Raw genomic sequence first — 26,322 nt, 5'->3', positions numbered from 1 at the left:
CACTTATTCCCTTGCTCCGCCCTTCTGTTTTCCCTCTTTGCAAGCTACTTCCCCCTAGCTTTACCATGTTCAAACACTCAGGCTCTCTACCTCCCTTCCTCAGGGCCAAACCCTCAGACTGAGTTGCTGGACTTGGTGTTCGTTTCCTTGCCATGCTCCACACGCCCCCTCGCCCTTGTTCAGCATCTACCTGCACCACTCGGCTCACACAACCCCTGCCAGGGTGTCCGGCAGCCTCCACATCACGAAATCAGATGGTACCATTCTATTCCTGCTCTTGTTTAAAGTCTCATCAACATCTGAGTGAGGTGAATTCTCAACATTAAGTGAGAATCTAATCCTGAACTTTGCTTAAATCCACCAACAGCTTCCTCCACACTTAGGATAAAATCCCAAATACTTAGAGCATAAGGAGCAAGGTGGTAGAGCCTAAAGATGAAGCTAGAAGGGGAGGCCCCAGGGACAAAGTGTGAAGGAGATTGGCCCCTGCGCTGTCCTCTGGTCTGGCTGCTGGCCACAGGAGGCTTTTTAAATTTAATGAAGTTAAAAATTCAGATCTTTAGTTGCACTAATCACATTTCAATCATCTAAAAGTGGCCACCGTATTGGAAGGCATAGGCGTAGACAGCAAATCTAAGTGGGGGAGAGACACAGTCTGTGCTGTTGGGGGTGGGGGGAAGGGGCAGGGCATGCATGGGGAGTTAAGATAGAGGAAGTCAAGGGAACCCTAGGAGTGTGGCTACAGATGCTGTGGCCCAGGCTTGAGAAAATAGGTGGAGAAGCAGAAATGAGACAGAATATAGTGTGATAGAAATGAGTTAAATCTGATATATTTTTCAATGTCTAGCAGTTGCAAACCTGTAGGAGATAATTAAAAAGTCATGTTTGCAACTTCAGAGAAAGTTTAGGACTGGATATAAAAGCTGGAGAACCACATGGGTGTAGACAGATGATTCTCTGGGAAGAATAAGGACACCAAGGTCCACTGAGAGAACTGGAGAAATATTGCTGCGATGTGCAGCAGTACACTTCCGGGCCACAAGGTGGCACACTTGCGGAGTGCTCAGAAAAATCAGCCCTTCTGGAAGTGTCTGTACTCAGGACAGCCCTCTCTGCGAACTCGCAGAAAATGGTGGGCAATAAAGCTGGGCTTATTTCAGCCCATTTCACGTCTTAACCTTAGATTCCCCCTTCCACTTTTTTCTCCTCCCTTTTAGATTTTGAGATCTGAGGCCTGAAATCCTGGTGGGCTCTGCTGACAGGGTGTAGAGACAAGAAACAGGAACGCTCTGTTGCCCTTGCATTTCTTAGGTCATACCCAAACCAGAGGTCCCCAACTGGTGTCTACAATACATACAATGTTTTTGTTTGATTTACTTCAGTTTAAAAAAATAATATATTTTGTATGGCACATTTTGGATCATACCCCTCCCCACAACAAAGTCCAAATACTTGCAGAAATGAAAACAGACAGGAATCAGGGCCCTGAAATTTTAACCCAAAATACTACAGTTCTATGTAATAAAAAGAAAAACATGATTTTATAAATGCCAAGAAAGAAAAATTAGGCTTGTTATGGTCTCTACCTATAATAGGGTTCCTAGTATTTTTAAGTGACCATAATTTTCCTGGATAACATTTTAAAATTATTAGCTTATAAGCATTCTTATATCTTATACTTTTCTTTCATTTATGGAATCATATTATTCTCTTATGTAAGTATTTGTCTTATTTAACTCATTTTAGTTTCAAGTCTTTTCCTCTTAATCAGTTTCCCCCCTCCCCCCCACCCCCACTTCAGAAGAATTCTTCTTATACTCAAGTCTGAGTAGAAATTTCAAAGCAGACTTACTTGTTGTAGACACTGGAAAGGTGGTGGTAACAGGCAGTGCAGTGGTTGTCGGTAATTTTTTGGGCCTGAATTTGTAGTGACCGATAAATCCATCTGCAGTTAAACTTAAATCTGATAAAAACTGAATGAGAAGTTCGTTTCTCTCAGATACAATTGGCCTAAAAGGGAAAAAAAAAGTTTTAAAAATGCATATATATATAGATTTAAAAGTGTAGAACTAACTTTCCTTTAATTTCCAACAATAGATTACTCTCTGTTTAAACTGAAAAGTTAAAAGACTTAAAAAGATGACATTCTTAACCTGCTCAATATTCACGCAAATAGCTAACATTTCCTGAGCGTTTGCTCAGTTAGGCACTGAGCTTTTTGCAAACTGCTGAATTGTGCTTTCACAACAACCATGTTATTATCCCCTTTTTATGGAACAGGTGACTGAAGATCAGCGAGTTAAAGTGATTTGCCCAAGGCCCTCCGCTTGTGTGTAGGAGAGTCAGGATTTGAACCCAGGACCAGGTGCCACTGGGGACAGTGTAAGCACTGAAGCTGCAGCTGGTGCTTCATAAGCGCTTTAGGGTCTGGTCTGACTCAGCAACTGCACAGCATCTTTGAACTAAGACTCAGTTCCGGCTGGCCTGGGGAGCTAGGGGTTGCTGGCCATGGGGAATCAGATGGAGAAACCTGGTGAACAAATTTCCACACCCTGTGAAGACACAACGAAAGGGATCGTCTTAGCGGGCTGGTCACCTAGGGATAAGAAAGCCACTCAGAATTTAATGGGACTTTCATTTCATTGTTAATAAGAGTTCTCACGCGTGCCTGAAATGGAAACCTTTCTGTTTATAATCTGGGTAGCAAAATGCTCTTAAGGAGAAAGAGAAAGTGATTACTTTGTTTTGGTGGTCATGAACAACCTCATTAAGAATCTAATTTTAAAGCAATCTTAGGGGCGTGCTGGTTAGTTGGGACTAAAGATTTAGTAGCGCTAATTACTGAGGCTCAGAAGCTCTCTTACTTAAGTCTTAGGGGATAACTATATTATAAAAGATGGTAGTTTCACCTAATCTTTTGCTATTGTTATTTAAACAATGGTTTAAAAGTGCTGTTTGGCTAATTCCATTTTAAAACTATTTAATTCAGAAGTGGAAAAAATTAGTTATTTAACCAAATTAATTGGTGGTTTGTCTAAACTCCTTTTTTGAGGCATCTTCTCAGCCGAATCACTTCTTAGGCATCTTGGACAATAAATACATGAGGCAACTCTTGTTTTCCCTCACCTATCAGCTACTTTGAGTTGGAAGCGTGGAGGGGAAGGTAGATCTGGCCTTGACCACCAGGGAGAACAGTGCAGGGTCTTCTCTGTCCTGAAGGTTATTGCCTTCCGAGCCAAGACATGAACCAAACCTAAGAACGAGCTCTGTGACTTCCCTTTTACCTTCCAGTCACAAAAATGGGACCAAGGTCATTTAAATAATGCTTCTGAGCATCAAGCCACAAACGTGAATATTTAATCCTGCTTCTGAAAATATTCCATGAAATAAACACAGCGTGCATGAAATACAGTTTTCAACTACAATTACAAATAAGACATGTTAACCTTGTTTAGATGATAACATTACAAAAAGCACTTCTTGTAAGCAGCAAAGAAAACCTGACGATCCAACCAAGCCAGCCTTAGGGGCACGATGTTATAATTATAGTGATCATTCACTGCCTCTTGTATGAACTAATCTTGGAAGCACTATACTGGAAGCTAAATTTTCTCAAGGAAGAGTATTTTTGTCACAAAGACATATTTCAGCTATGCTGCCACTGAGCTTTAGTATGAATGTGACAGAACCGCAGTGCCATAAATGTACTGAAGGCCAAGTGTTGCATTTGCAAATTAATGTTACAAATCACTCGAAAGGCAAGGGGACATCTCATGTGTGCCCACTCCTCACTAGCAAATCCCAGGACTGGATGAAGGATGCTCACTGCTGTCTTACAGAATTGCCTATGAGAACGGTCTGCAGCCAACCAACCACCGTATTTCTTGACCCACCTCCTCCTCATCTTCACCATCCTTCACCTCCTTGTCTTTACCTGGACCACTGCCACAGCCTCCTCCCTGCTGTTGTCTAGGAGGGGTTCTAGGGGCACCAGTCCTGTCATTTCCCCCACCTGCATGGGGAGGGCCCCCACGTCTGCACGATGTGGAGTCCACTCCACTCTCAGCCTCCTCTGTCTCTCTCTCCCACTCAAGGCGTAGGCTCCAGAACAGCATCCATCTCCTCTGTGTATCTTTACAATCAAACTCTGCTTGGAACGAATCCTCTGTTCTGTATCTAACTTCCACTCTTCCGTCAAGACTCAGCTTCAAGAAGCATAATCTCCCCCAATTTCCCCACCACTTGTCCCTACTGGACCAAAGGACTCCTTGTCAGAAATCCACCCAGACTTTTTGTTGCCAATTTACCTGTCTGCCTTGTTTCCGCCCCTCCTGCTACTCACCTCTGTATTTTTTATTAATCTTGGAGTTCCAGGTCCCTAACATCGTGCCCACCACATGGCTGGGGTATATATAGTAAATGTTTCTGAACTGAATCCAATGGTACTGATACTGTGCTGAATCAGGCACAGGGATGCTGGTGATGTCCTGCCAGTCACAACACTCCTCCTCCTAGTCACACATCTAACAGGGGAAAAGTTCCCCAAACAGGTTTTCTCACTTTCTGTACTGCCCCACCCCAGAAGTACTCTAACTGTGGGGAGATATTCCTGTGGTCCAAGCTCTTCCAGGCAAACTTCTCAGGAAGCCAGGGATGCTCAACAGCGCCCCCATCGCCCCCACCCACCCTTGTGGAGGCAACCGCTACCCTGAGTTTGTGCTCCTTCTTTCCCTTCCTTTATCTACTACAGATTTACTTATATAAGCTATGGTTTGTCCAGTAGTTATGTATGGATGTGAGAACTGGACCATAAGGAAGGCTGAGTGCCAAAGAATTGATACTTTTGAACTGCAATGTTAGAGAAGACTCTTGAGAGTCCCTTGGACAGCAAGAAGATCAAACTAGTCAATCCTAAAGGAAATCAACCCTGAATATTCATTGGAAGGACTGATGCTGAAGCTCCAATACTTTGGCCCCCTGATGTGAAGAGCCGACTTGTCGGAAGAGACTCTGATGCTGGAAAAGACTGAGGGCAGGAGGAGAAGGGGTGACAGAGGATGAGATGGTTGGATGGTATCACTGACTCAATGGACATGAGTTTGAGTAAGCTCTGGGAGTTGGTGATGGACGGAGAGGCCTGGCGTGCTGCAGTCCATGGGGTTGCAAAGAGTCGGACACGACTGAGTGACTGAACAACAATGGTCTGTATCATGAATCCATATAACCTATAGGTTTGTATGCTCTTAAACTTCATATAAATGAAAGCGTATAGTGTGTCTTTTTCGTTTTTTTTTTTTTTTCCTACCCTCAACATTACAACTGTGAGACTTATCCACTATGTTCATGGCTATAGAGTGTGAATTGCAACAGAATCTGACTATTCTCTTATTGATAAACACTGGGCTGTTTACTCTCCCTCTGGAACACACAATGTTAAAGAGAACACTTTTATGTGCTGTGATGCAGGAGGACAAAAGTATCCTTAGTGGACACACCAGAAGGTTAGGGTATAGACTCTACACGAGGTTAACGGATACAAGTTCATGTTCAATTTTAGTAGATATTGCCAAACTGATTTCCAAAGTGACGGTACCAATTTACATTCTTCTCAAAGATGCATTCACTGTGCAGCTTTCTTCTGGGAATGCCTTTTCATGTCCTTTGCCCATTTTTCGTAATGAGTTGTTACCTTTTCCTTATTCACTTTTAAGAATTTCTTGCTATGTTCTGGAACCTAGACCTAGGTCTTTGTCAAGTATATCAAATATTTTACAAACATCTGTTTTGGTTTTGCGCCTTCTCTTTTCTCTCCCTTTAAGGTGTGTTTTGATGAGCAGAAATTCTCATTTAAACTTCTCATTTAAGTTCCACCTGTAACCCATCTGTAATTGATTTTTGTGTGACATAGATATGAACACAATTCATTTCTCCATGGAAACAAAAATGGTCCCTGCCTCCATTCTCAACAGGGCCAACCTTTGGCCGCTGACCTGTGGGACTCTGGAATGTGCCCACTCTGCAGAGACACATGGATGTGTTTCTGGCTTCTCTGGTGTTTTCATTAGTCAGTTTTTCTATCTTTCTGTTAAAACCACACTGTCTTAATTACAACAGCTTTCTGACCTTGTTCCATCATGGTAGGTCAAATCTCCCTGCCAGTTCTTCTCCTTCAGAACTGTTCCCTGATCAGGGATCAAACTGCTATGCTGCCTGCATTGGGACTGTGGAGTCTTAACCACTGGACCACCAGCGAAGTCCTACAGTGTTCTCTATTTATCCATTAGACCAAGCCTGTTGGTTTACAACCTTCTACCTCTTCATTTCTTTTTTTTTTAAGAGGTTACCTCAATTTACCATCCATACTTACTTTGGCATATTATAAAGTTTCACAATATCTTCACCCGACTCTTAAATAACACAGAGACCTGAGAATCCTTCAACTCTGTATCCACTATCTTTGCTCAGTGTTTGTTTCTGCATTTTAGTCTTTTATTCTGTGGTCATTACCTTTCTGCCTGATTTAAAGTCATAATGCAGTTTCTTTAGTTTGGATTTGTTGGTAGTAAACTGTCTCAGCTCTTATTCAACTAAAAATGTCTGTATTTCACCCACATTCACAAAAGAGAAGGTTTTCTGGGTAATTAATTCTAGAGTGACAGTTGTGTTAGCATTTTGAAGATATTTTTCTAAGATCTAACTTTCATTGTTTCTACTGAGAAGTCAGTTGTTAGGCTCTTTGTGATAATCTGTCTTTTCTTCCTGGATGTTTTTAACATCCTTCTTTGCTGTTTTGTGGTTTTACTATAATACATGTAGGCATGGATCTATTAAAACATATATTGCTTAGGCTTTATTGACTTCTCATATTTGATCATTGATATCTCTCCTCCATTTTGGAAATTGCTCACTAGTATTTCTTCAAACATTAAATTTCCTACATTCTATATTGTTTCTTATGGAACCTTGATTAATGTATATTAGGTTCCTTCACTCTAGCTTCTATAAATCTTAACCTCTCTTTCATATTTTCCATCTGTCTCTTTGTGCCATGTTCCAGGCAATCACTTCATACCTATTTCTCAGTACCTTAAATCCCTTCTGGAACTATGTCTATCAACTATTTAACATATGTATTAACTTTCTTGTTTAAATTATTATGTATCTCAGTTCTGGAAATTCTGTTAGACTCTTTGTTAAATCTAATTGATCATTTCTAAAAGTCTCTTGGTTCTTATTCACTTTCAACAGTCTGTACCTTAAAGGCTCTCAAGTAATATATTTTACATGAATTTCTTTTCACATACTTATTTTACCTTCTGTATCTCATAATTTTACTATATATAGTAATTATGTAGTTAATATTTAATTAATATATTTAATTTATATTTAATATAAACTATATTTTTACTGATTACTATAATTAGGCCTTTGTAGGTCTGATTATAGCTTGTTTCTGCTGCTGATTGTTTATGTTGGCTTTTTCTTCGTGTTTCATGATTTTTTTTATTAGTACTTGTAGTTCTTGAAACTTTATTTATAGGAATTCTTAAAGCCTAAGTTAAGATGCATTCTTTCAGCAAGGATTTGTGTTTTCCTCTGTCATACCATGTGGGCACTCACAACTTGGAGATTCTTTAAGTTTCTGACTGCATTTTTTTGGGAATAGTCAGGTAGTTTAAATTATAACCTCAAATTCACATGTGGACTGGTTTTTGGTTAAAAATTCCCATCAGAGACTATTTTTTCTTCCTTTCACCAGAAGCCAAGGCCAAAACCAGCCAATTTTCCTTATTATCTCCCTTGCGGTAGGGGGGGTAGGGAGGAAAATTAATTCAACCACATTGGTGTCACATAGCTATCTCCAAAGCCAAATTTGTGTATAGTAATTTTGAAAGTAATGGCAACCCACTCCAGTATTCTTGCCTGGAAAATCTCATGGACAGAGGAGCCTGGCGGGCGCTACAGTCCATGGGGTCACAAAGAGTCAGACGTGACTGAGCGACTGATTACATACATGTTTAAATTACTACTAACTTGTACATATTCAAATTCTTACTATTATCAAACTTAATAAATATAAATGAATCTAACCTGGAAAGTGACTTGGGACTTTCCTAGTGGCCCACTGGCTAAGACACCATGTTCCCAATGCCTGGGGGGTGGGGGGAGAGGGGGCAGGTTTGATCCATGCTCAGAGAACTAGATTCCACATGCTGCAACTAGGAGTTGGAATGCCACAACTGACACCCGGCACAGCCAAAGAAATAAATAAAAGTAAATTTAAAAAAATAAAGAAAATGCTGTGCTTTAATTCTAATGTGCCTATGGGAAATCACAGAAATTCACTAAGATCAAGTGATGCAGATACTTTCACTAGGTTGAAGAACAGGGTAAGAAAGACCTTTTTTTTAGAAAGACTATTTAAATTAGCACAATGGTGACTTGCAGGCAAGCAGTAGTCATTTAAACTGCCACCTTTACTAGTACTCTATGCGAAGGTGTGACGTGTAGTTTAGTCCTAAGTCGTGTCTGACTGTTGTGACCCCATGAACTATAGCCCACCAGGCTCCTCTGTCCATGGGATTCTCCAGATAAGAATACTGGAGTGGGTTGCTATGCCCTCCCAGGGGATCTTCCCAACCCAGGGATCAAACCCAGGTCTCCTGCATTGCAAGTGAATTTTTTACAGTCTGAGCTGCCAGGGCTTACTCAAACGAGAATTTGGGCAACCATGTGAGGAAGCATAAAGCCCCCAAAGGTCCAGGACATACCTCTGATCAGGTAAAATCATCTGCATCCAGCTAGCCTAAGCTTCCAGGTTTCCTCATCTGGATTCTCAATAAACAGCCCCCAAATTTTTCCTTAGAATTTTCCTCATTCTGCTATGACACTGGAGCTCCTCTCACAAGGCAGTGAGGTTTCCAGGTCTCTGGCTCAGCATCTGCGCCTGGGGCATCACCAACTCTGCTTCGGTGTATCTATTCAGCTGCCCAGGCCTCTCTGCTGCTGCTAAGTCGCTTCAGTTGTGTCCGACTCTGTGCGACCCCATGGACGGCAGCCCACCAGGCTCCCTACTCTCTTGTTAATGCTGCCTTGCTCTCTGGGTTGGCTATTCTTTGTTTTGTTGCTGTATGGGACTCCACTGGGAAGGAACCCAAGAATTTGTGAACAAAACAACACAACACCTTCCAGAAAATACAATACAATTGGGCAATTTTAGGGGACATCCCTGGTGGTCCAGTGGTTAAGACTCCCCCTTGCAATGCAGGGGACTTGGGTTCGATCTCTGGTCGGGAAACTAAGATCCCACAAGCCGCAGAGCAACTAACCCCACACGCCACAACTACTGAAGCACACACACCACAACCAGAGAGTCCATGTGCACAACATAACAAAGATCCTGCGTGCTGCGACGAAGATGTGACGTAGCCGAATAAAGAAAGACATACTTAAAAAATACAGTAAAAAATAGACAATTTTATAAGAAACAAGTTTAGAGCCCCTAAAATAAAACAGGTGCTACTTACGCAGGGGGGCTGTCGCCACAATACTTTCCAATTCTTTCAGCGTCGTTGATCTCCCCACCATTAAACACAGCCACGTAATCGTACCGGCAGTAGTTATCACGCTCAACATCAAATTTCTCAAACTTTAATTCTATAAGCTTTAGTGAAAGCACAACATTAGAAGGGTCAAAGGGGTAGTGCAGAAAAACATCAAACAGAATTCTTCCTCTCCTCAGGTTTGTAAGGGTACCGTGTTTTTCCTTCCTAAAAAAAATGTATTCACCTTCTTTACATTTTTTCTTATTGTTTTCAAACTTCTTTAGTTAACAACATTGTGTTATTCTCTTGCTTTCATTTTTAATTATCTCAAAAGATCACTTTAAGCCCAGATCAACCCTAGTTAGGATCTTTTTTTAATTGTGGTAAAAGTCACATAATATAAAACATATAATTTTAATCAGGCTTCCCTGATAGCTCAGTTGGTAAAGAACCCACCTGCAATGCAGGAGACCCTGGTTTGATTCCTGGTTAGGGAAGATCTGCTGGAGAAGGGAAAGGCTACCCACTCCAGTATTCTGGCCTGGAGAATTCCATGGACTGTATAGTGGCACTTACATTCACATTCTTGTGCAACTCTCACCATCATCCATCTCCTGAATATTTCACCTTCCTGAATTGAAACTCTGTCCCCATTAAACTCCAAGTCCCCATTCTTCCTCCCCCACCGCCGGCCCCTGGCATCTACCAATGTACTTTCTGACTCTATAATTTGATTATTCTAGGTACTTCATATAAGTGGAGTCAAACAGTATTTGTCTGCACTTACAGAATCCCACGGACAGAGGAGCCTGGCGGGCTATAGTCCACGGGGTCGCAAAGAGTCAGACACGACTCAGTGATTAACAACAACTGTATATTAGAATGCATTTTTAAGGTTACCGATCTAGGATCTTAAACATGGGAACTCTGTTCACTTACAGCTAAGAAAGTACAGAAACACTACATAATCCTAGCAATCAATATTAAGACTTAAATTGGGTTTGTATTGGAGTGGAAATTGGGGCTATATACCAACTTCATTCTTCTCTAGAGGAAAACTAGTAGAAATAAAAAGTATTACCTACAATGTCCCCTGTAGTTGGGATGTGGTGTTTGTGTACATGTTTGGTTGTCTGAGATGGGTGGACGCAGCAGTTCTACCTTCAAGGGAAGGAGACTAATATTTCCATCACATGCAAAGAACTCAAATTCTTCAGGGCCAGAGGTTCAGGGAAGTGGGAATTGACTTTGATGTTTTCTGGAAGTATGTTTTAAGACTGTGTCTGCCAAGCACAGTGTGCTTGGTGATCTGGTTGATTTTGAAGAGGCTGCATAGAAGCATGAATGCACAAAGTCAGTGTTAGATTTCTGAAGTTCTTTTTTTTTTTGGCACTGGTACCAACAATAGTGTCCTAAAATACTCAAGTCGATAGGAAGTTTTGATTTAAAAGCAATCATTCCCCTTATAAAAGCAGATCTTTCAAGAGGCCCTCCACTGTATGAATCAAAGGAAGTCTCACTGGGTTCATAAATACCCATGGCACCCAGAGACTGGTCCCTATTCTTCCTGGGTGGGCAGGCAACCCTCCCTAATGCTTACGGAAGATAATAGGTGTTAACTCATGTTAGGACAGACACGATGTTATTAGCTGTTAGCTAGCGAAGACTTGGACAGTAATGTCGGTGAAGTTGTAACAGCAGTGACATCACAAAGAGACATAAAAGGAAAGTTTGGCTTTGAACATGATTGCCACATATCCACATATTTATCCACTTTTCAAAAGCACCAGCAAAGGCTAAATAATAGCTTATTCATACTCAACACTGCTTTAAGTTACATTAAAATATTTCCCCTTTGGGTCCTGTAACTTTTCATTGGTCAGAAACAAAATGCATTCCAGGTTACTAAAAAATTGGCTGAACTTTTTGTACTTAGAAATTGGTTACAAATTTTGGGAGAGAAAATAAAAATAAACAGGGTAAAGTAGAAAGCTATGATTTTTTTAAAAGATATCTTTTAATAGAAGAAAATGCCCAAAGATTTACAGAGAAATTACTTAAGACTTAATTTTCTCATATTATTTTTCTCATTTGGACAGTTTCCACTGATTTCAGACACTACAACTATGACTAGAGACTCAACTGGCTAAAGCCAAAAATTAAATAAGTAAAATCTAAATGTAATTTAAATAAAGAGAAAAACTTGTGGAAAAGATGGCAAATTGTAATCTGCAAGTATAATTAAATGGAAATCACTTAATCTAACATATTTACAAATGACACAAAGAGAAAAATGATCAATACAATCTCAAGAATTACATAATAGCTTAAATGTTGGATAAATTTAATTTTTAAATGTTATCTTAAACTATAAAATGTTCAATAGATTTACAGAATCCTTTATTATCAAATAAATGAGTAAATTTTTCATTTAAACATAAACCTGAGTTTTAGGATTATGATCAAAGTATGTGTGTGTGTGTGCAGTCAAATCGCTGACCTGCACGGTATATTTGCTGAATAATTTTCCACTAAGGAAATGAATATATGGCAAATAGTATTTGTGTAAACAAAAGATCAAGTTAGAAAAAATTTTTTAACAATATCGTAATATTCACCATACAGTGTTTGGATTAAAGTCTATAATGATTCCCATAACAATAATTTTTAAAAGTTATTTTCAAAATCCTATAGCAAAGAGTTGGTCTATTTTCATGCTAACTTCTATCCTGAAATTAATATCTGAAAGTGGTCCCCAGAAAGGGTAAAAATTCATATAACCACAAACTAATAAACACTGGAAAACTAGATCTCTGTTGATTGTTTTAGAGCAATGAATAGGTATTTGTGGGGAACCTGCACAAATTTTAAACAACAACCAAAAAAAAGAAAAAGAAAAAGCATCATGGAGCACAGCAGTTTTCATATCAGAGACCTTGTTCTTAGAAAAAATGATGTGATGTGCTTGCACTGGCTTTGCTGAAGTGAAGCATTCTGGCTGTTTTGGATTTGGTGATTCAGAGGGCTGTTACCAGGACATGATGCTCTGTGAGCAGATGGTAACCTGAGGTGTATGTAAACTTGGAGATTTGTTGTCCTCCTGCACTTGGTCACTGCTGCTCATAAACCCGTGCTTATAACACCTTCCACAGTGTTTAAAACAACCTCAGGTGGGATTTGCAGGCCGTTTGTATTTTAAACCTGTTGAAAATTATAATTCTCTAATGGGAAATTAAATCCATGACTTTGCAAGTCAGAGAGCACAAAGGCAACTTTAACCTGGGTCTCTGCATGAAGAAATCCTGTGTCCAGCAGGGCCTTCCTTGCCTGTTATCTTTAACAGTTCACACTGGGCAATTCACACATGCATATTTTCTTCATGTTTTCAGGGAACCTCACCTGATTCTTTGGGGCTACGATGTGCCACACACAAGTGACTCCTGCAGGGTAATCACGGTCTGGCCAGTTGGGGGTTTTGAAAGAGCCGGAAGGTCTTTCAAGGAGGCCTCCACAATACTGATCACCTGAAGTTATTAAAAATGAAAAAACGTCCACGTTTATGGCAATGCAACCATATGGAAATAGGAACTTTGAATACTGACACTATAATAAAGGCAGTAGCAGATGCTCTTAGTTTTTCCCTTAAAAAATGGTTGTATAGTCTCCTTTAAACACACACACAGGCACACACACACACACATACACGCACATACGCACACACAGAATGATCTCAAGGTTACCTGACAGATCACATCAGCATAAGAGAGTGAAGGAGTGAAATGAGGGCCATAGACTCTTTTCTTTTCCCCATTTTTTGGATGAGACAAAACATCTGGGCTGGTACTCACACATTCAAACACCATGCAGGCTCAACCAATTCTATGTATATAAGAGCTCAAAGCAGGGGTATTTATTAATAAGGCTAAAATTCAGGTCCATGGACAAAGTCTGACTGAGTTATTATAGACAACTCTTATTACTAGAAAGCTGTTTATAAATCTTTCACAATTTTCAAGAATAATATTGTCAAAACAATATATGTTTATAAAACTGTCAGCGATACAGAAAAGCATTAAAGGTAGGATTGATTTCTAGATTGGCCTGATGTTGGGCAAGCTCTCTCCTGGTCTGAGAAAAGTGACTGCTCCAGAAAAGTCTGCTGGATTAACAGGTACGGGTGTCACGTGGGGTGGCTCCATGCCTCACAGCTAACCATGCCCCCGGACTTGGGGCCGGGCACGCGCATTTCTGCTCTGAATGACTTCAGAACAGAGCCAGGAAGGCTAGCCCCCAGGAGCCTCAGGAAGGGGCTGTTGGCGGCGCCCTCACACCACACAGCACAGGCCTGCTTGGTTTGACAGGGACTGTGCTTCTTCAGCCTGCGTCCCTCGTCTGCCCTCTGTCCCCAAACCCTCGGTTCCTCCCTCGCCTGCACACTGAGATGGCCTTGTGTGGGGGGATGAGACCGTCCCCCACTCATACCTCTGTTTCTCCCACCCCAGACCCTAACCTAGAGCCCAGACTCAGCCGTGCTGAAGGTTCTCCCTTTAGGCACAAATCTCATTATTTCACTAGGAGGTTCCGGAAGTTTCACCAGAGCCAGACTCAGCAGTAGTTCTGACAGTGAGGATACTAAGGATGAAGGTTTGGTTTCACACTTGGTTTTCAACAGAATATTCTGCAATGCTAGCTTCCTGGCCTGTGCAAATATTAGCCTCACTTCCCTGGGACTGAACTGGGTTTCCTGGACATATCTGAGGTGCTGCTGCTGCTAAGTCGCTTCAGTCGTGTCCGACTCTGCGCGACCCCATACACGGCAGCCCACCAGGCTCCACCGTCCCTGGGATTCGAACACTGGAATGGGTTGCCATTTCCTTCTCCAATGCATGAAAGTGAAAAGTGAAAGTGAAGTTGCTCAACTCAACCCCATGGACTGCAGCCTACCAGGCTCCTCCGGCCATGGGATTCTCCAGGCAAGAGTACTGGAGTGGGTTGCCAGTGCCTTCTCCGGGACACATCTAGACTCCTAGTAAAGCTGCTTATTCCCCGTGGGGGGTGATTGAATTTGGGTTAAGATTTCCTCAAATTCCACCACTTAAAACTAACCACAATAAGTATGTGACAAATGCATTTCAGACATCTCTATGCATATGTACTAAAGGGTTGATTGAAATAATTTTAGAAAGATATTTCAATACAAGTTTTAATTTAATTTTACTTGGATTTAACCAAGAAAGAAAAACAAACTAATTCATATACTTTAATAAAATATTTGACACAGAAGCTAATCATTCTTAAAAGGATTCTTTAAATTGAAGACAATGTATTATAAAAATAGTGGTTGGAATAATTTCTACAACTTTTTGTTTATGGAAAACTTCAAGCATATACAAAGCAAACAGACAATATAATGAATCTCTATGTATTCGTCGTTCAGTTTCAACAAGTATCATCATTCTACTATTCTTTTTTTAAATGTTTTTTTATTTTTGTTTATCCTTTTTGACCATGCTGTGTGGCATGGGGACCCTTAGTTCCCCAACCAGGGATCGAACCCAGGCCCCTGCACTGGGAGTGTGGAGTGTTAACCACTGGATCACCAGGGAAATCCCATCATTCTACTATTCTATCAATATAGCTAGCCAATGCCCACCACTTGCACTATTATTATTATTACTTTATATGTTTGAGGGAGGTAAATTCGATACTTTGAAATGCACAAATCTTAGCTGTAAAAATTTGAAAAATGGTTACACCTGTGTGAGCCACACTCCTATGATGTATGTATCCAAAATTTCTGTATCCTTCACCAGTCAATTTGCTGGATCTCCACAACACTTTTCTGAAAGATTTCACTGTAGATTAGTTTTATTCTAGAGCTTCATATAAATGGAATCATATGGTGTTCCTCTTCTGTGTTTGACTTCTCTTGCCTGGCACAATGTCTGAGATGCAGTCATGTTGCTGTGTGTATTGGTAGCTTGTTCCTTGACATTGCTAAGTAGTATTCTGGGGTGTGGAAACAACAGTTTGTTCACCCATTCTCCCGCTGATATCCATCTGGGTTGCTTCCAGTCTGGGCTACTGTGAATGAAGCTGTTATGAACATTTTTGTACAAATCTCTTGGTGGACTTGTATTTTCATTTCTCTTATGTAAATACCCAGGAATGCAATTGCTGGGCCAAGAGTAGATGTAGATGTTTAATTTCATAAGAAACTAAAATATTTCCCCAAGTGGTTTTAGTATTTTATGCCTCTCACGGGATGAGAACTTTGGCTGCATCACATCTTTGCCACCATTAAGTGCTGTCAGTTTGTTTGTTTTTAACCCAACCTGGTGGGTATGTAACAGTATCTCATTGTGTTTTTAATTTGCATTTGCCTGTTAACTAATGACACTGAACAGTTTTTCATGCACTTATGAATCATTTGTGTATCTTCTTTTGGAAAGTAAATGTTCAACTGTTTGCTCATTTTTATATTTATTGGGATCTTTATCTTTTTACTGTTGAGTTATTTAAGTTCTTTATTCTGAATACACGTCTGTTATGAGGTATTTTTGCAAATGTTTTTCCTATTCTTTAGGCTATCTATGTAAAATTATCTTTTTATAAGCATTAGTTTTCACTTTAATGAAATTTGCATGGTACATATTTTTCCACCCTTTTATGTTTAGCCTGTTTTGTCTTCATATTTCAAGTGCTTTCTTGTAGACAATTATGGTTGGGCTTTGCTTTTTTTTTTTTTTTCTAATTTTATTTTATTTTTAAACTTTACATAATTGTATTAGTTTTGCCAAATATCAAAATGAATCCGCCACAGGTATACATGTGTTCCCTATCCTGAACCCTCCTCCCTCCTCCCTCCCCATACCATCCCTCTGGGTCGTCCCAGTGCACTAGCCCCAAGCATCCAGTATCGTGCATCGAACCTGGACTGGCAACTCGTTTCTTACATGATATTTTACATGTTTCAATGCCATTCTCCCAAATCTTCCCACCCTCTCCCTCTCCCACAGAGTCCATAAGACTGTTCTATACATCAGTGTCTCTTTTGCTGTCTCGTACACCAGGTTATTGTTACCATCTTTCTAAATTCCATATATATGCGTTAGTATACTGTATTTATGTTTTTCCTTTTGGCTTACTTCACTCTGTATAATAGGCTCCAGTTTCATCCACCTCATTAGAACTGATTCAAATGCATTCTTTTTAATGGCTGAGTAATACTCCATTGTGTATATGTACCACTGCTTTCTTATCCATTCATCTGCTGATGGACATCTAGGTTGCTTCCATGTCCTGGCTATTATAAACAGTGCTGCGATGAACATTGGGGAACAGGTGTCTCTTTCCCTTCTGGTTTCCTCAGTGTGTATGCCCAGCAGTGGGATTGCTGGATCATAAGGCAGTTCTATTTCCAGTTTTTTAAGGAATCTCCACACTGTTCTCCATAGTGGCTGTACTAGTTTGCATTCCCACCAACAGTGTAAGAGGGTTCCCTTTTCTCCACACCCTCTCCAGCATTTATTATTTGTAGACTTTTGGATCGCAGCCATTCTGACTGGTGTGAAATGGTACCTCATAGTGGTTTTGATTTGCATTTCTCTGATAATGAGTGATGTTGAGCATCTTTTCATGTGTTTGTTAGCCATCTGTATGTCTTCTTTGGAGAAATGTCTATTTAGTTCTTTGGCCCATTTTTTGATTGGGTCGTTTATTTTTCTGGAGTTGAGCTGTAGGAGTTGCTTGTATATTTTTGAGATTAGTTGTTTGTCAGTTGCTTCATTTGCTATTATTTTCTCCCATTCTGAAGGCTGTCTTTTCACCTTGCTAATAGTTTCCTTTGATGTGCAGAAGCTTTTAAGGTTAATTAGGTCCCATTTGTTTATTTTTGCTTTTATTTCCAATATTCTGGGAGGTGGGTCATAGAGGATCCTGCTGTGATGTATGTCGGAGAGTGTTTTGCCTATGTTCTCCTCTAGGAGTTTTATAGTTTCTGGTCTTACGTTTAGATCTTTAATCCATTTTGAGTTTATTTTTGTGTATGGTGTTAGAAAGTGGTCTAGTTTCATTCTTTTACAAGTGGTTGACCAGATTTCCCAGCACCACTTGTTAAAGAGATTGTCTTTAATCCATTGTATATTCTTGCCTCCTTTGTCAAAGATAAGGTGTCCATATGTGCGTGGATTTATCTCTGGGCTTTCTATTTTATTCCATTGATCAATATTTCTGTCTTTGTGCCAGTACCATACTGTCTTGATAACTGTGGCTTTGTAGTAGAGCCTCAAGTCAGGTAGGTTGATTCCTCCAGTTCCATTCTTCTTTCTCAAGATGGCTTTGGCTATTCGAGGTTTTTTGTATTTCCATACAAATTGTGAAATTATTTGTTCTAGCTCTGTGAAGAATACTGTTGGTAGCTTGATAGGGATTGCATTGAATCTATAAATTGCTTTGGGTAGTATACTCATTTTCACTATATTGATTCTTCCAATCCATGAACATGGTATATTTCTCCATCTATTAGTGTCCTCTTTGATTTCTTTCACCAGTGTTTTATAGTTTTCTATATATAGGTCTTTAGTTTCTTTAGGTAGATATATTCCTAAGTATTTTATTCTTTCCGTTGCAATGGTGAATGGAATTGTTTCCTTAATTTCTCTTTCTGTTTTCTCATTATTAGTGTATAGGAATGCAAGGGATTTCTGTGTGTTGATTTTATATCCTGCAACTTTACTATAGTCATTGATTATTTCTAGTAATTTTCTGGTGGAATCTTTAGGGTTTTCTATGTAGAGGATCATGTCATCTGCAAATAGTGAGAGTTTTACTTCTTCTTTTCCAGTTTGGATTCCTTTTATTTCTTTTTCTGCTCTGATTGCTGTGGCCAAAACTTCGAAAACTATGTTGAATAGTAATGGTGAAAGTGGGCACCCTTGTCTTGTTCCTGACTTTAGAGGAAATGCTTTCAATTTTTCACTATTGAGGATAATGTTTGCTGTGGGTTTGTCATATATAGCTTTTATTATGTTGAGGTATGTTCCTTCTATTCCTGCTTTCTGGAGAGTTTTTATCATAAATGGATGTTGAATTTTGTCAAAGGCTTTCTCTGCATCTATTGAGATAATCATATGGTTTTTATTTTTCAGTTTGTTAATGTGGTGTATTACATTGATTTTTTTTTTTGTTTGTTTTTTTTTAATTTTATTTTATTTTTAAACTTTACATAATTGTATTAGTTTTGACAAATATCAAAATGAATCCACCACAGGTATACATGTGTTCCCCATCCTGAACCCTCCTCCCTCCTCCCTCCCCATACCATCCCTCTGGGTCGTCCCAGTGCACTAGCCCCAAGCATCCAGTATCGTGGATCGAACCTGGACTGGCAACTAGTTTCTTACATGATATTTTACATGTTACAATGTCATTCTCCCAAATCTTCCCACCCTCTCCCTCTCCCACAGAGTCCATAAGACTGTTCTATACATCAGTGTCTCTTTTGCTGTCTCGTACACAGGGTTATTGTTACCATCTTTCTAAATTCCATATATATGCGTTAGAATACTGTATTTATGTTTTTCCTTCTGGCTTACTTCACTCTGTATAATAGGCTCCAGTTTCATCCACCTCGTTAGAACTGATTCAAATGTATTCTTTTTAATGGCTGAGTAATACTCCATTGTGTATATGTACCACTGCTTTCTTATCCATTCATCTGCTGATGGACATCTAGGTTGCTTCCATGTCTTGGCTATTATAAACAGTGCTGCGATGAACATTGGGGTACACGTGTCTCTTTCCCTTCTGGTTTCCTCAGTGTGTATGCCCAGCAGTGGGGTTGCTGGATCATAAGGCAGTTCTATTTCCAGTTTTTTAAGGAATCTCCACACTGTTCTCCATAGTGGCTGTACTAGTTTGCATTCCCACCAACAGTGTAAGAGGGTTCCCTTTTCTCCACACCCTCTCCAGCATTTATTATTTGTAGACTTTTGGATCGCAGCCATTCTGACTGGTGTGAAATGGTACCTCATAGTGGTTTTGATTTGCATTTCTCTGATAATGAGTGATGTTGAGCATCTTTTCATGTGTTTGTTAGCCATCTGTATGTCTTTTTTGGAGAAATGTCTATTTAGTTCTTTGGCCCATTTTTTGATTGGGTCGTTTATTTTTCTGGAGTTGAGCTGTAGGAGTTGCTTGTATATTTTTGAGATTAGTTGTTTGTCGGTTGCTTCATTTGCTATTATTTTCTCCCATTCTGAAGGCTGTCTTTTCACCTTGCTAATAGTTTCCTTTGATGCGCAGAAGCTTTTAAGGTTAATTAGGTCCCATTTGTTTATTTTTGCTTTTATTTCCAATATTCTGGGAGGTGGGTCATAGAGGATCCTGCTGTGATGTATGTCGGAGAGTGTTTTGCCTATGTTCTCCTCTAGGAGTTTTATAGTTTCTGGTCTTACGTTTAGATCTTTAATCCATTTTGAGTTTATTTTTGTGTATGGTGTTAGAAAGTGGTCCAGTTTCATTCTTTTACAAGTGGTTGACCAGATTTCCCAGCACCACTTGTTAAAGAGATTGTCTTTAATCCATTGTATATTCTTGCCTCCTTTGTCGAAGATAAGGTGTCCATATGTGCGTGGATTTATCTCTGGGCTTTCTATTTTATTCCATTGATCAATATTTCTGTCTTTGTGCCAGTACCATACTGTCTTGATAACTGTGGCTTTGTAGTAGAGCCTGAAGTCAGGTAGGTTGATTCCTCCAGTTCCATTCTTCTTTCTCAAGATCGCTTTGGCTATTCGAGGTTTTTTGTATTTCCATACAAATTGTGAAATTATTTGTTCTAGCTCTGTGAAGAATACTGTTGGTAGCTTGATAGGGATTGCGTTGAATCTATAAATTGCTTTGGGTAGTATACTCATTTTCACTATATTGATTCTTCCAATCCATGAACATGGTATATTTCTCCATCTATTAGTGTCCTCTTTGATTTCTTTCACCAGTGTTTTATAGTTTTCTATATATAGGTCTTTAGTTTCTTTAGGTAGATATATTCCTAAGTATTTTATTCTTTCCGTTGCAATGGTGAATGGAATTGTTTCCTTAATTTCTCTTTCTGTTTTCTCATTATTAGTGTATAGGAATGCAAGGGATTTCTGTGTGTTGATTTTATATCCTGCAACTTTACTGTAGTCATTGATTATTTCTAGTAATTTTCTGGTGGACTCTTTAGGGTTTTCTATGTAGAGGATCATGTCATCTGCAAATAGTGAGAGTTTTACTTCTTCTTTTCCAATTTGGATTCCTTTGATTTCTTTTTCTGCTCTGATTGCTGTGGCCAAAACTTCCAAAACTATGTTGAATAGTAATGGTGAAAGTGGGCACCCTTGTCTTGTTCCTGACTTTAGAGGAAATGCTTTCAATTTTTCACCATTGAGGATAATGTTTGCAGTGGGTTTGTCATATATAGCTTTTATTATGTTGAGGTATGTTCCTTCTATTCCTGCTTTCTGGAGAGTTTTTATCATAAATGGATGTTGAATTTTGTCAAAGGCTTTCTCTGCATCTATTGAGATAATCATATGGTTTTTATTTTTCAATTTGTTAATGTGGTGTATTACATTGACTGATTTGCGGATATTGAAGAATCCTTGCATCCCTGGGATAAAGCCCACTTGATCATGGTGTATGATCTTTTTAATGTGTTGTTGGATTCTGATTGCTAGAATTTTGTTAAGGATTTTTGCATCTATGTTCATCAGTGATATTGGCCTGTAGTTTTCTTTTTTTGTGGGATCTTTGTCAGGTTTTGGTATTAGGGTGATGGTGGCCTCATAGAATGAGTTTGGAAGTTTACCTTCCTCTGCAATTTTCTGGAAGAGTTTGAGCAGGATAGGTGTTAGCTCTTCTCTAAATTTTTGGTAGAATTCAGCTGTGAAGCCGTCTGGACCGGGGCTTTTGTTTGCTGGAAGATTTTTGATTACAGTTTCAATTTCCATGCTTGTGATGGGTCTGTTAAGATTTTCTATTTCTTCCTGGTCCAGTTTTGGAAAGTTGTACTTTTCTAAGAATTTGTCCATTTCTTCCACGTTGTCCATTTTATTGGCATATAATTGTTGATAGTAGTCTCTTATGATCCTTTGTATTTCTGTGTTGTCTGTTGTGATCTCTCCATTTTCGTTTCTAATTTTGTTGATTTGATTTTTCTCCCTTTGTTTCTTGATGAGTCTGGCTAATGGTTTGTCAATTTTATTTATCCTTTCAAAGAACCAGCTTTTGGTTTTGTTGATTTTTGCTATGGTCTCTTTTGTTTCTTTTGCATTTATTTCTGCTCTAATTTTTAAGATTTCTTTCCTTCTACTAACCCTGGGGTTCTTCATTTCTTCCTTTTCTAGTTGCTTTAGGTGTAGAGTTAGGTTATTTATTTGACTTTTTTCTTGTTTCTTGAGGTGTGCCTGTATTGCTATGAACTTTCCCCTTAGGACTGCTTTTACCGTGTCCCACAGGTTTTGGGTTGTTGTGTTTTCATTTTCATTCGTTTCTATGCAAATTTTGATTTCTTTTTGATTTCTTCTGTGATTTGTTGGTTATTCAGCAGCGTGTTGTTCAGCCTCCATATGTTGGAATTTTTAATAGTTTTTCTCCTGTAATTGAGATCTAATCTTACTGCATTGTGGTCAGAAAAATGCTTGGAATGATTTCTATCTTTTTGAATTTACCAAGGCTAGCTTTATGGCCCAGGATGTGATCTATCCTGGAGAAGGTTCCATGTGCGCTTGAGAAAAAGGTGAAATTCATTGTTTTGGGATGAAATGACCTATAGATATCAATTAGGTCTAACTGGTCTATTGTATCGTTTAAAGTTTGTGTTTCCTTGTTAATTTTCTGTTTAGTTGATCTATCCATAGGTGTAAGTGGGGTATTAAGGTCTCCCACTATTATTGTGTTATTGTTAATTTCTCCTTTTACATTGATTGATTTGCGGATATTGAAGAATCCTTGCATCCCTGGGATAAAGCCCACTTGATCATGGTGTATGATCTTTTTAATGTGTTGTTGGATTCTGATTGCTAGAATTTTGTTAAGGATTTTTGCATCTATGTTCATCAGTGATATTGGCCTGTAGTTTTCTTTTTTTGTGGGATCTTTGTCAGGTTTTGGTATTAGGGTGATGGTGGCCTCATAGAATGAGTTTGGAAGTTTACCTTCCTCTGCAATTTTCTGGAAGAGTTTGAGCAGGATAGGTGTTAGCTCTTCTCTAAATTTTTGGTAGAATTCAGCTGTGAAGCCGTCTGGACCGGGGCTTTTGTTTGCTGGAAGATTTTTGATTACAGTTTCAATTTCCGTGCTTGTGATGGGTCTGTTAAGATTTTCTATTTCTTCCTGGTCCAGTTTTGGAAAGTTGTACTTTTCTAAGAATTTGTCCATTTCTTCCAAGTTGTCCATTTTATTGGCATATAATTGTTGATAGTAGTCTCTTATGATCCTTTGTATTTCTGTGTTGTCTGTTGTGATCTCTCCATTTTCGTTTCTAATTTTGTTGATTTGATTTTTCTCCCTTTGTTTCTTGATGAGTCTGGCTAATGGTTTGTCAATTTTATTTATCCTTTCAAAGAACCAGCTTTTGGTTTTGTTGATTTTTGCTATGGTCTCTTTTGTTTCTTTTGCATTTATTTCTGCTCTAATTTTTAAGATTTCTTTCCTTCTACTAACCTGGGGTTCTTCATTTCTTCCTTTTCTAGTTGCTTTAGGTGTAGAGTTAGGTTATTTATTTGACTTTTTTCTTGTTTCTTGAGGGCTTTGCTTTTTAACCCATTCTAATACTGTCTTCTAATTGGAGTATTTAATCCTCTATATTTAATGTGTTTATTGATATGCTTGGATTGAGTGTGCCAACTACTATTTTGTTCTATTTGTCACACCTTTCTCTTGTTCCATCTCTTCTTCCTTTCCTGCCCTCTTTGCGGGGGTTAAATAATTCTGGTATTCATTTTAATCTTTTGGCTTTTAGTTAAAATGAAAAAGGCATTTTTAATGGATTCTCTAGGGACTGCAATATGCATCTCTAACTTATCACAACCTTTTAGAGTTAACTGAATATTTCTTCATGTATGGTATATTTCCACTTGCTTCTCCATCCTTTGTTCCATTGTTGTCATATATTTTATATCATATATTATACTTGCCACAATACGCACTTAAGCTTTTTGTTTTGAACAGACAGATGGTAAAGAAATGAAGAGAAGACAATAAAATAATACATAGTCTGCTATATTTACCATTTCCAGTGGCCTTCAAATCTGTTACCTTTCAGTTACCCTGTGGGGCCACTTCCCTTCAATTTAAGAAACTTCCTTCAGTATTTCTTGTGACATGGTTGTTTATCTGAAAATGTCTTTATTTCACTTTCATTTTTGAAGTCTGGTTATAGAATTCTGGGTTGATGCTGTTCCACTGCCTTCTGGCCTCTACTGTTTCTGATTAAAAGAAAGCCATCCTGCATACCATTGTTTTTCTATATGTAATTTGGGTTTTATCTGATTGATTTTAAGATTTTCTCTTTATCTTTTGATTTCTTGCATCATGATGTGGCCAGGTGTGGCTTCATTTTTTACTTATCTCATTTGGGGTTTGTTAACCTTCCTAGCTCTGTAAATTGATGTTCTTCACTAAATTTGGGTGGCTCCAAGCCATTATTTCTTGAGATACCTTTTTTCTGCACTTTTATCACTCTCTTTTTCCCCTGGGATACAAATTACACATATGTTAGACCACCTGATATTGTCTCACTAATCTCCAAGGCTGTCATTTTTTTCATCTTTTTCCTACTGGTTCTTCAGATTGAATCAGTTCTAATCAAAACCACTGCATTTTTCTTCTACCATCTCCAATCTACTTGTAAGTCCCTCAGATAAATTTCAAAATTTCATAGTCTCTTATCTTTCAGCTCTATTCTTTTCTGTATTCAGCTGTATTCTTTTCTGAGATTCTCAGTTTATTTTTCTTACACATATATTTTCCTTTAAATCTTTAAACATATGTATAATAGCTGCTTTAAAATGCTTGTCTGCTAATTGTAACCTCTGGGCTAGGTGCAGTTTTTTAAAAGTATTTATTTATTTTTGGCTGTGCTGGGTCTTTGTTGCTGCACTGGCTTTTCTCTCGTTGTGGTGAGCGGGGGCTACTCTCTCGTCGTGGTGTGCAGCTTCTCTTTGTGGTAACTTCTCTTGTTGCTGAGCACAGGCTGTAGGGTGCATGGGCTTCAGTAGTTACGGCACGTGGGCTCAGTAATTGTAACTCCTGGGCTCTAGAGCATAGGCTCAGCAGTTGTGGTGCACGGGCTTAGTTGCTCTATAGCATGTGGGATCTCCCTGGATCAGGGATTAAATCTGTATCTCCTGCATTGGCAAGCTGATGCTTTATCACTGAGCCACCAGGGAAGCCCTGGGGGTCAATTTTTATTGACTGCTTTTTTTGTTGTATATAGACACACTTTCCTGGTTTCATCAGATGATTGGATACTGTACATTATGAATACACTATAAAGTATATACATATGTATATGTATATACATTATGTGTATGTGTATACATTATGATACACTATAAAGTCTCTAGATTCTACTGTGTTCCAATGAAAAGTGATTTTTGTTCTGGCAGGCATTCAACTTGGCTATATCCAAGCTCGAAGTCTGTCACCCTGCTAATGGGCAGCAGCTGTATCTTGGATCGGTTTCTTCATATTCCAGATAATGCTTTTGTGCCAGGCCACCTGGGCTCTCCCCCATATATGTAGAGTTTAGCTGTTATCCAGAGATTTGGGTGGATTTTATGTGTATATTTTGTGCCTCAATTCTTCAGAAGCTCCCAGCCAGGATTTCCTCCCAAGTGTTCTGGCTGCTCTGTCAGCCCCAGATTCTGTACTCTAATATCTCAAACCAGAGAGGCTGAGCTACAGTCCAAGGCAAGAAAAGATTAGGCAGTGCCTTTAGGCAGAAGGCTGCAGATCTTGGCCATTGCAGCTGTCTTCCAAGGATGGAGGTTTCTACCCTTGGGAGATCACATGTACTGATGTGAAACTACTCCAACTTGTAGGGCGAAGCAAAAAGAAAAAGCTGTGAAACAATATGAAAGCATGACCCCACTTATACATTTTAAAAGTTATTGCAAAAGTACAAACTAGTAAGTAAGTGCACAAAGCATGTATGGGACCCACCAGCCATGCCTGGCTGTTTCTAAGAGGGGACTACTATGGGGCAAAAGTCTCTATATCTGTATGCAAGGTTTCACATTTTTTACTCCATGAATTTCTACATTTGAATTTTATAAGAATATATATGGGCTTTAAAAAAATACTGATTTTTGTATATGGTTTATCTCAGAATACATGAATATAATTCCCTGTGCCATACAGTAGGACTTGTTGTTTAACCATTCTATATATAACAGTCTGCATCTGCTAACCCCAAACTCCCAGTCCATCCCTGGCCATTGGCAAGACTGATTTTTTTGATGGTTTGGTGGGCTCAGCAGTAAAGAATCTGCCTGCAATGCCAGAGACCAGGTTCAATCCCTGGGTCGGGAAGATCCTTTGGAGAAGGGAATGGCAACCCACTCCAGTATTCTTGCATGGAGAATTCCATGGACAGAGGAGCATGGTGGGGTATAGTCCATGAGGTCGCAAAGAATCAAATATGACTGAGTGACTAACACTTTGATGATTTGGTGGTATTTATTAGCTCTCCGTTTGAGAAGAATTGCTCTTAAACTTTGGATTAAGT

The 26,322-nt window shown here is 39.1% G+C and overlaps 1 protein-coding gene across 1 annotated transcript in view; it reads right to left on the bottom strand.

Annotated features, from left to right (window-relative positions):
* Nucleotides 1-26,322, bottom strand: part of PCOLCE2 (procollagen C-endopeptidase enhancer 2) — a 99,363-nt gene that overhangs the window by 9,629 nt on the left and 63,412 nt on the right. The window contains 3 exon segments of the mRNA NM_001075629.1: nucleotides 1,853-2,010; nucleotides 9,528-9,664; nucleotides 12,945-13,069. Of these exon segments, the coding sequence (NP_001069097.1) occupies nucleotides 1,853-2,010; nucleotides 9,528-9,664; nucleotides 12,945-13,069 (420 nt within the window).

The sequence above is a fragment of the Bos taurus genome, chromosome 1 (genome assembly GCF_002263795.3).
Source record: "Bos taurus isolate L1 Dominette 01449 registration number 42190680 breed Hereford chromosome 1, ARS-UCD2.0, whole genome shotgun sequence".
Lineage (NCBI taxonomy): Eukaryota > Metazoa > Chordata > Mammalia > Artiodactyla > Bovidae > Bos > Bos taurus.
Note: the sequence above shows the minus strand (reverse complement) of the source record. Positions and strands in the feature narration are given on the sequence as shown.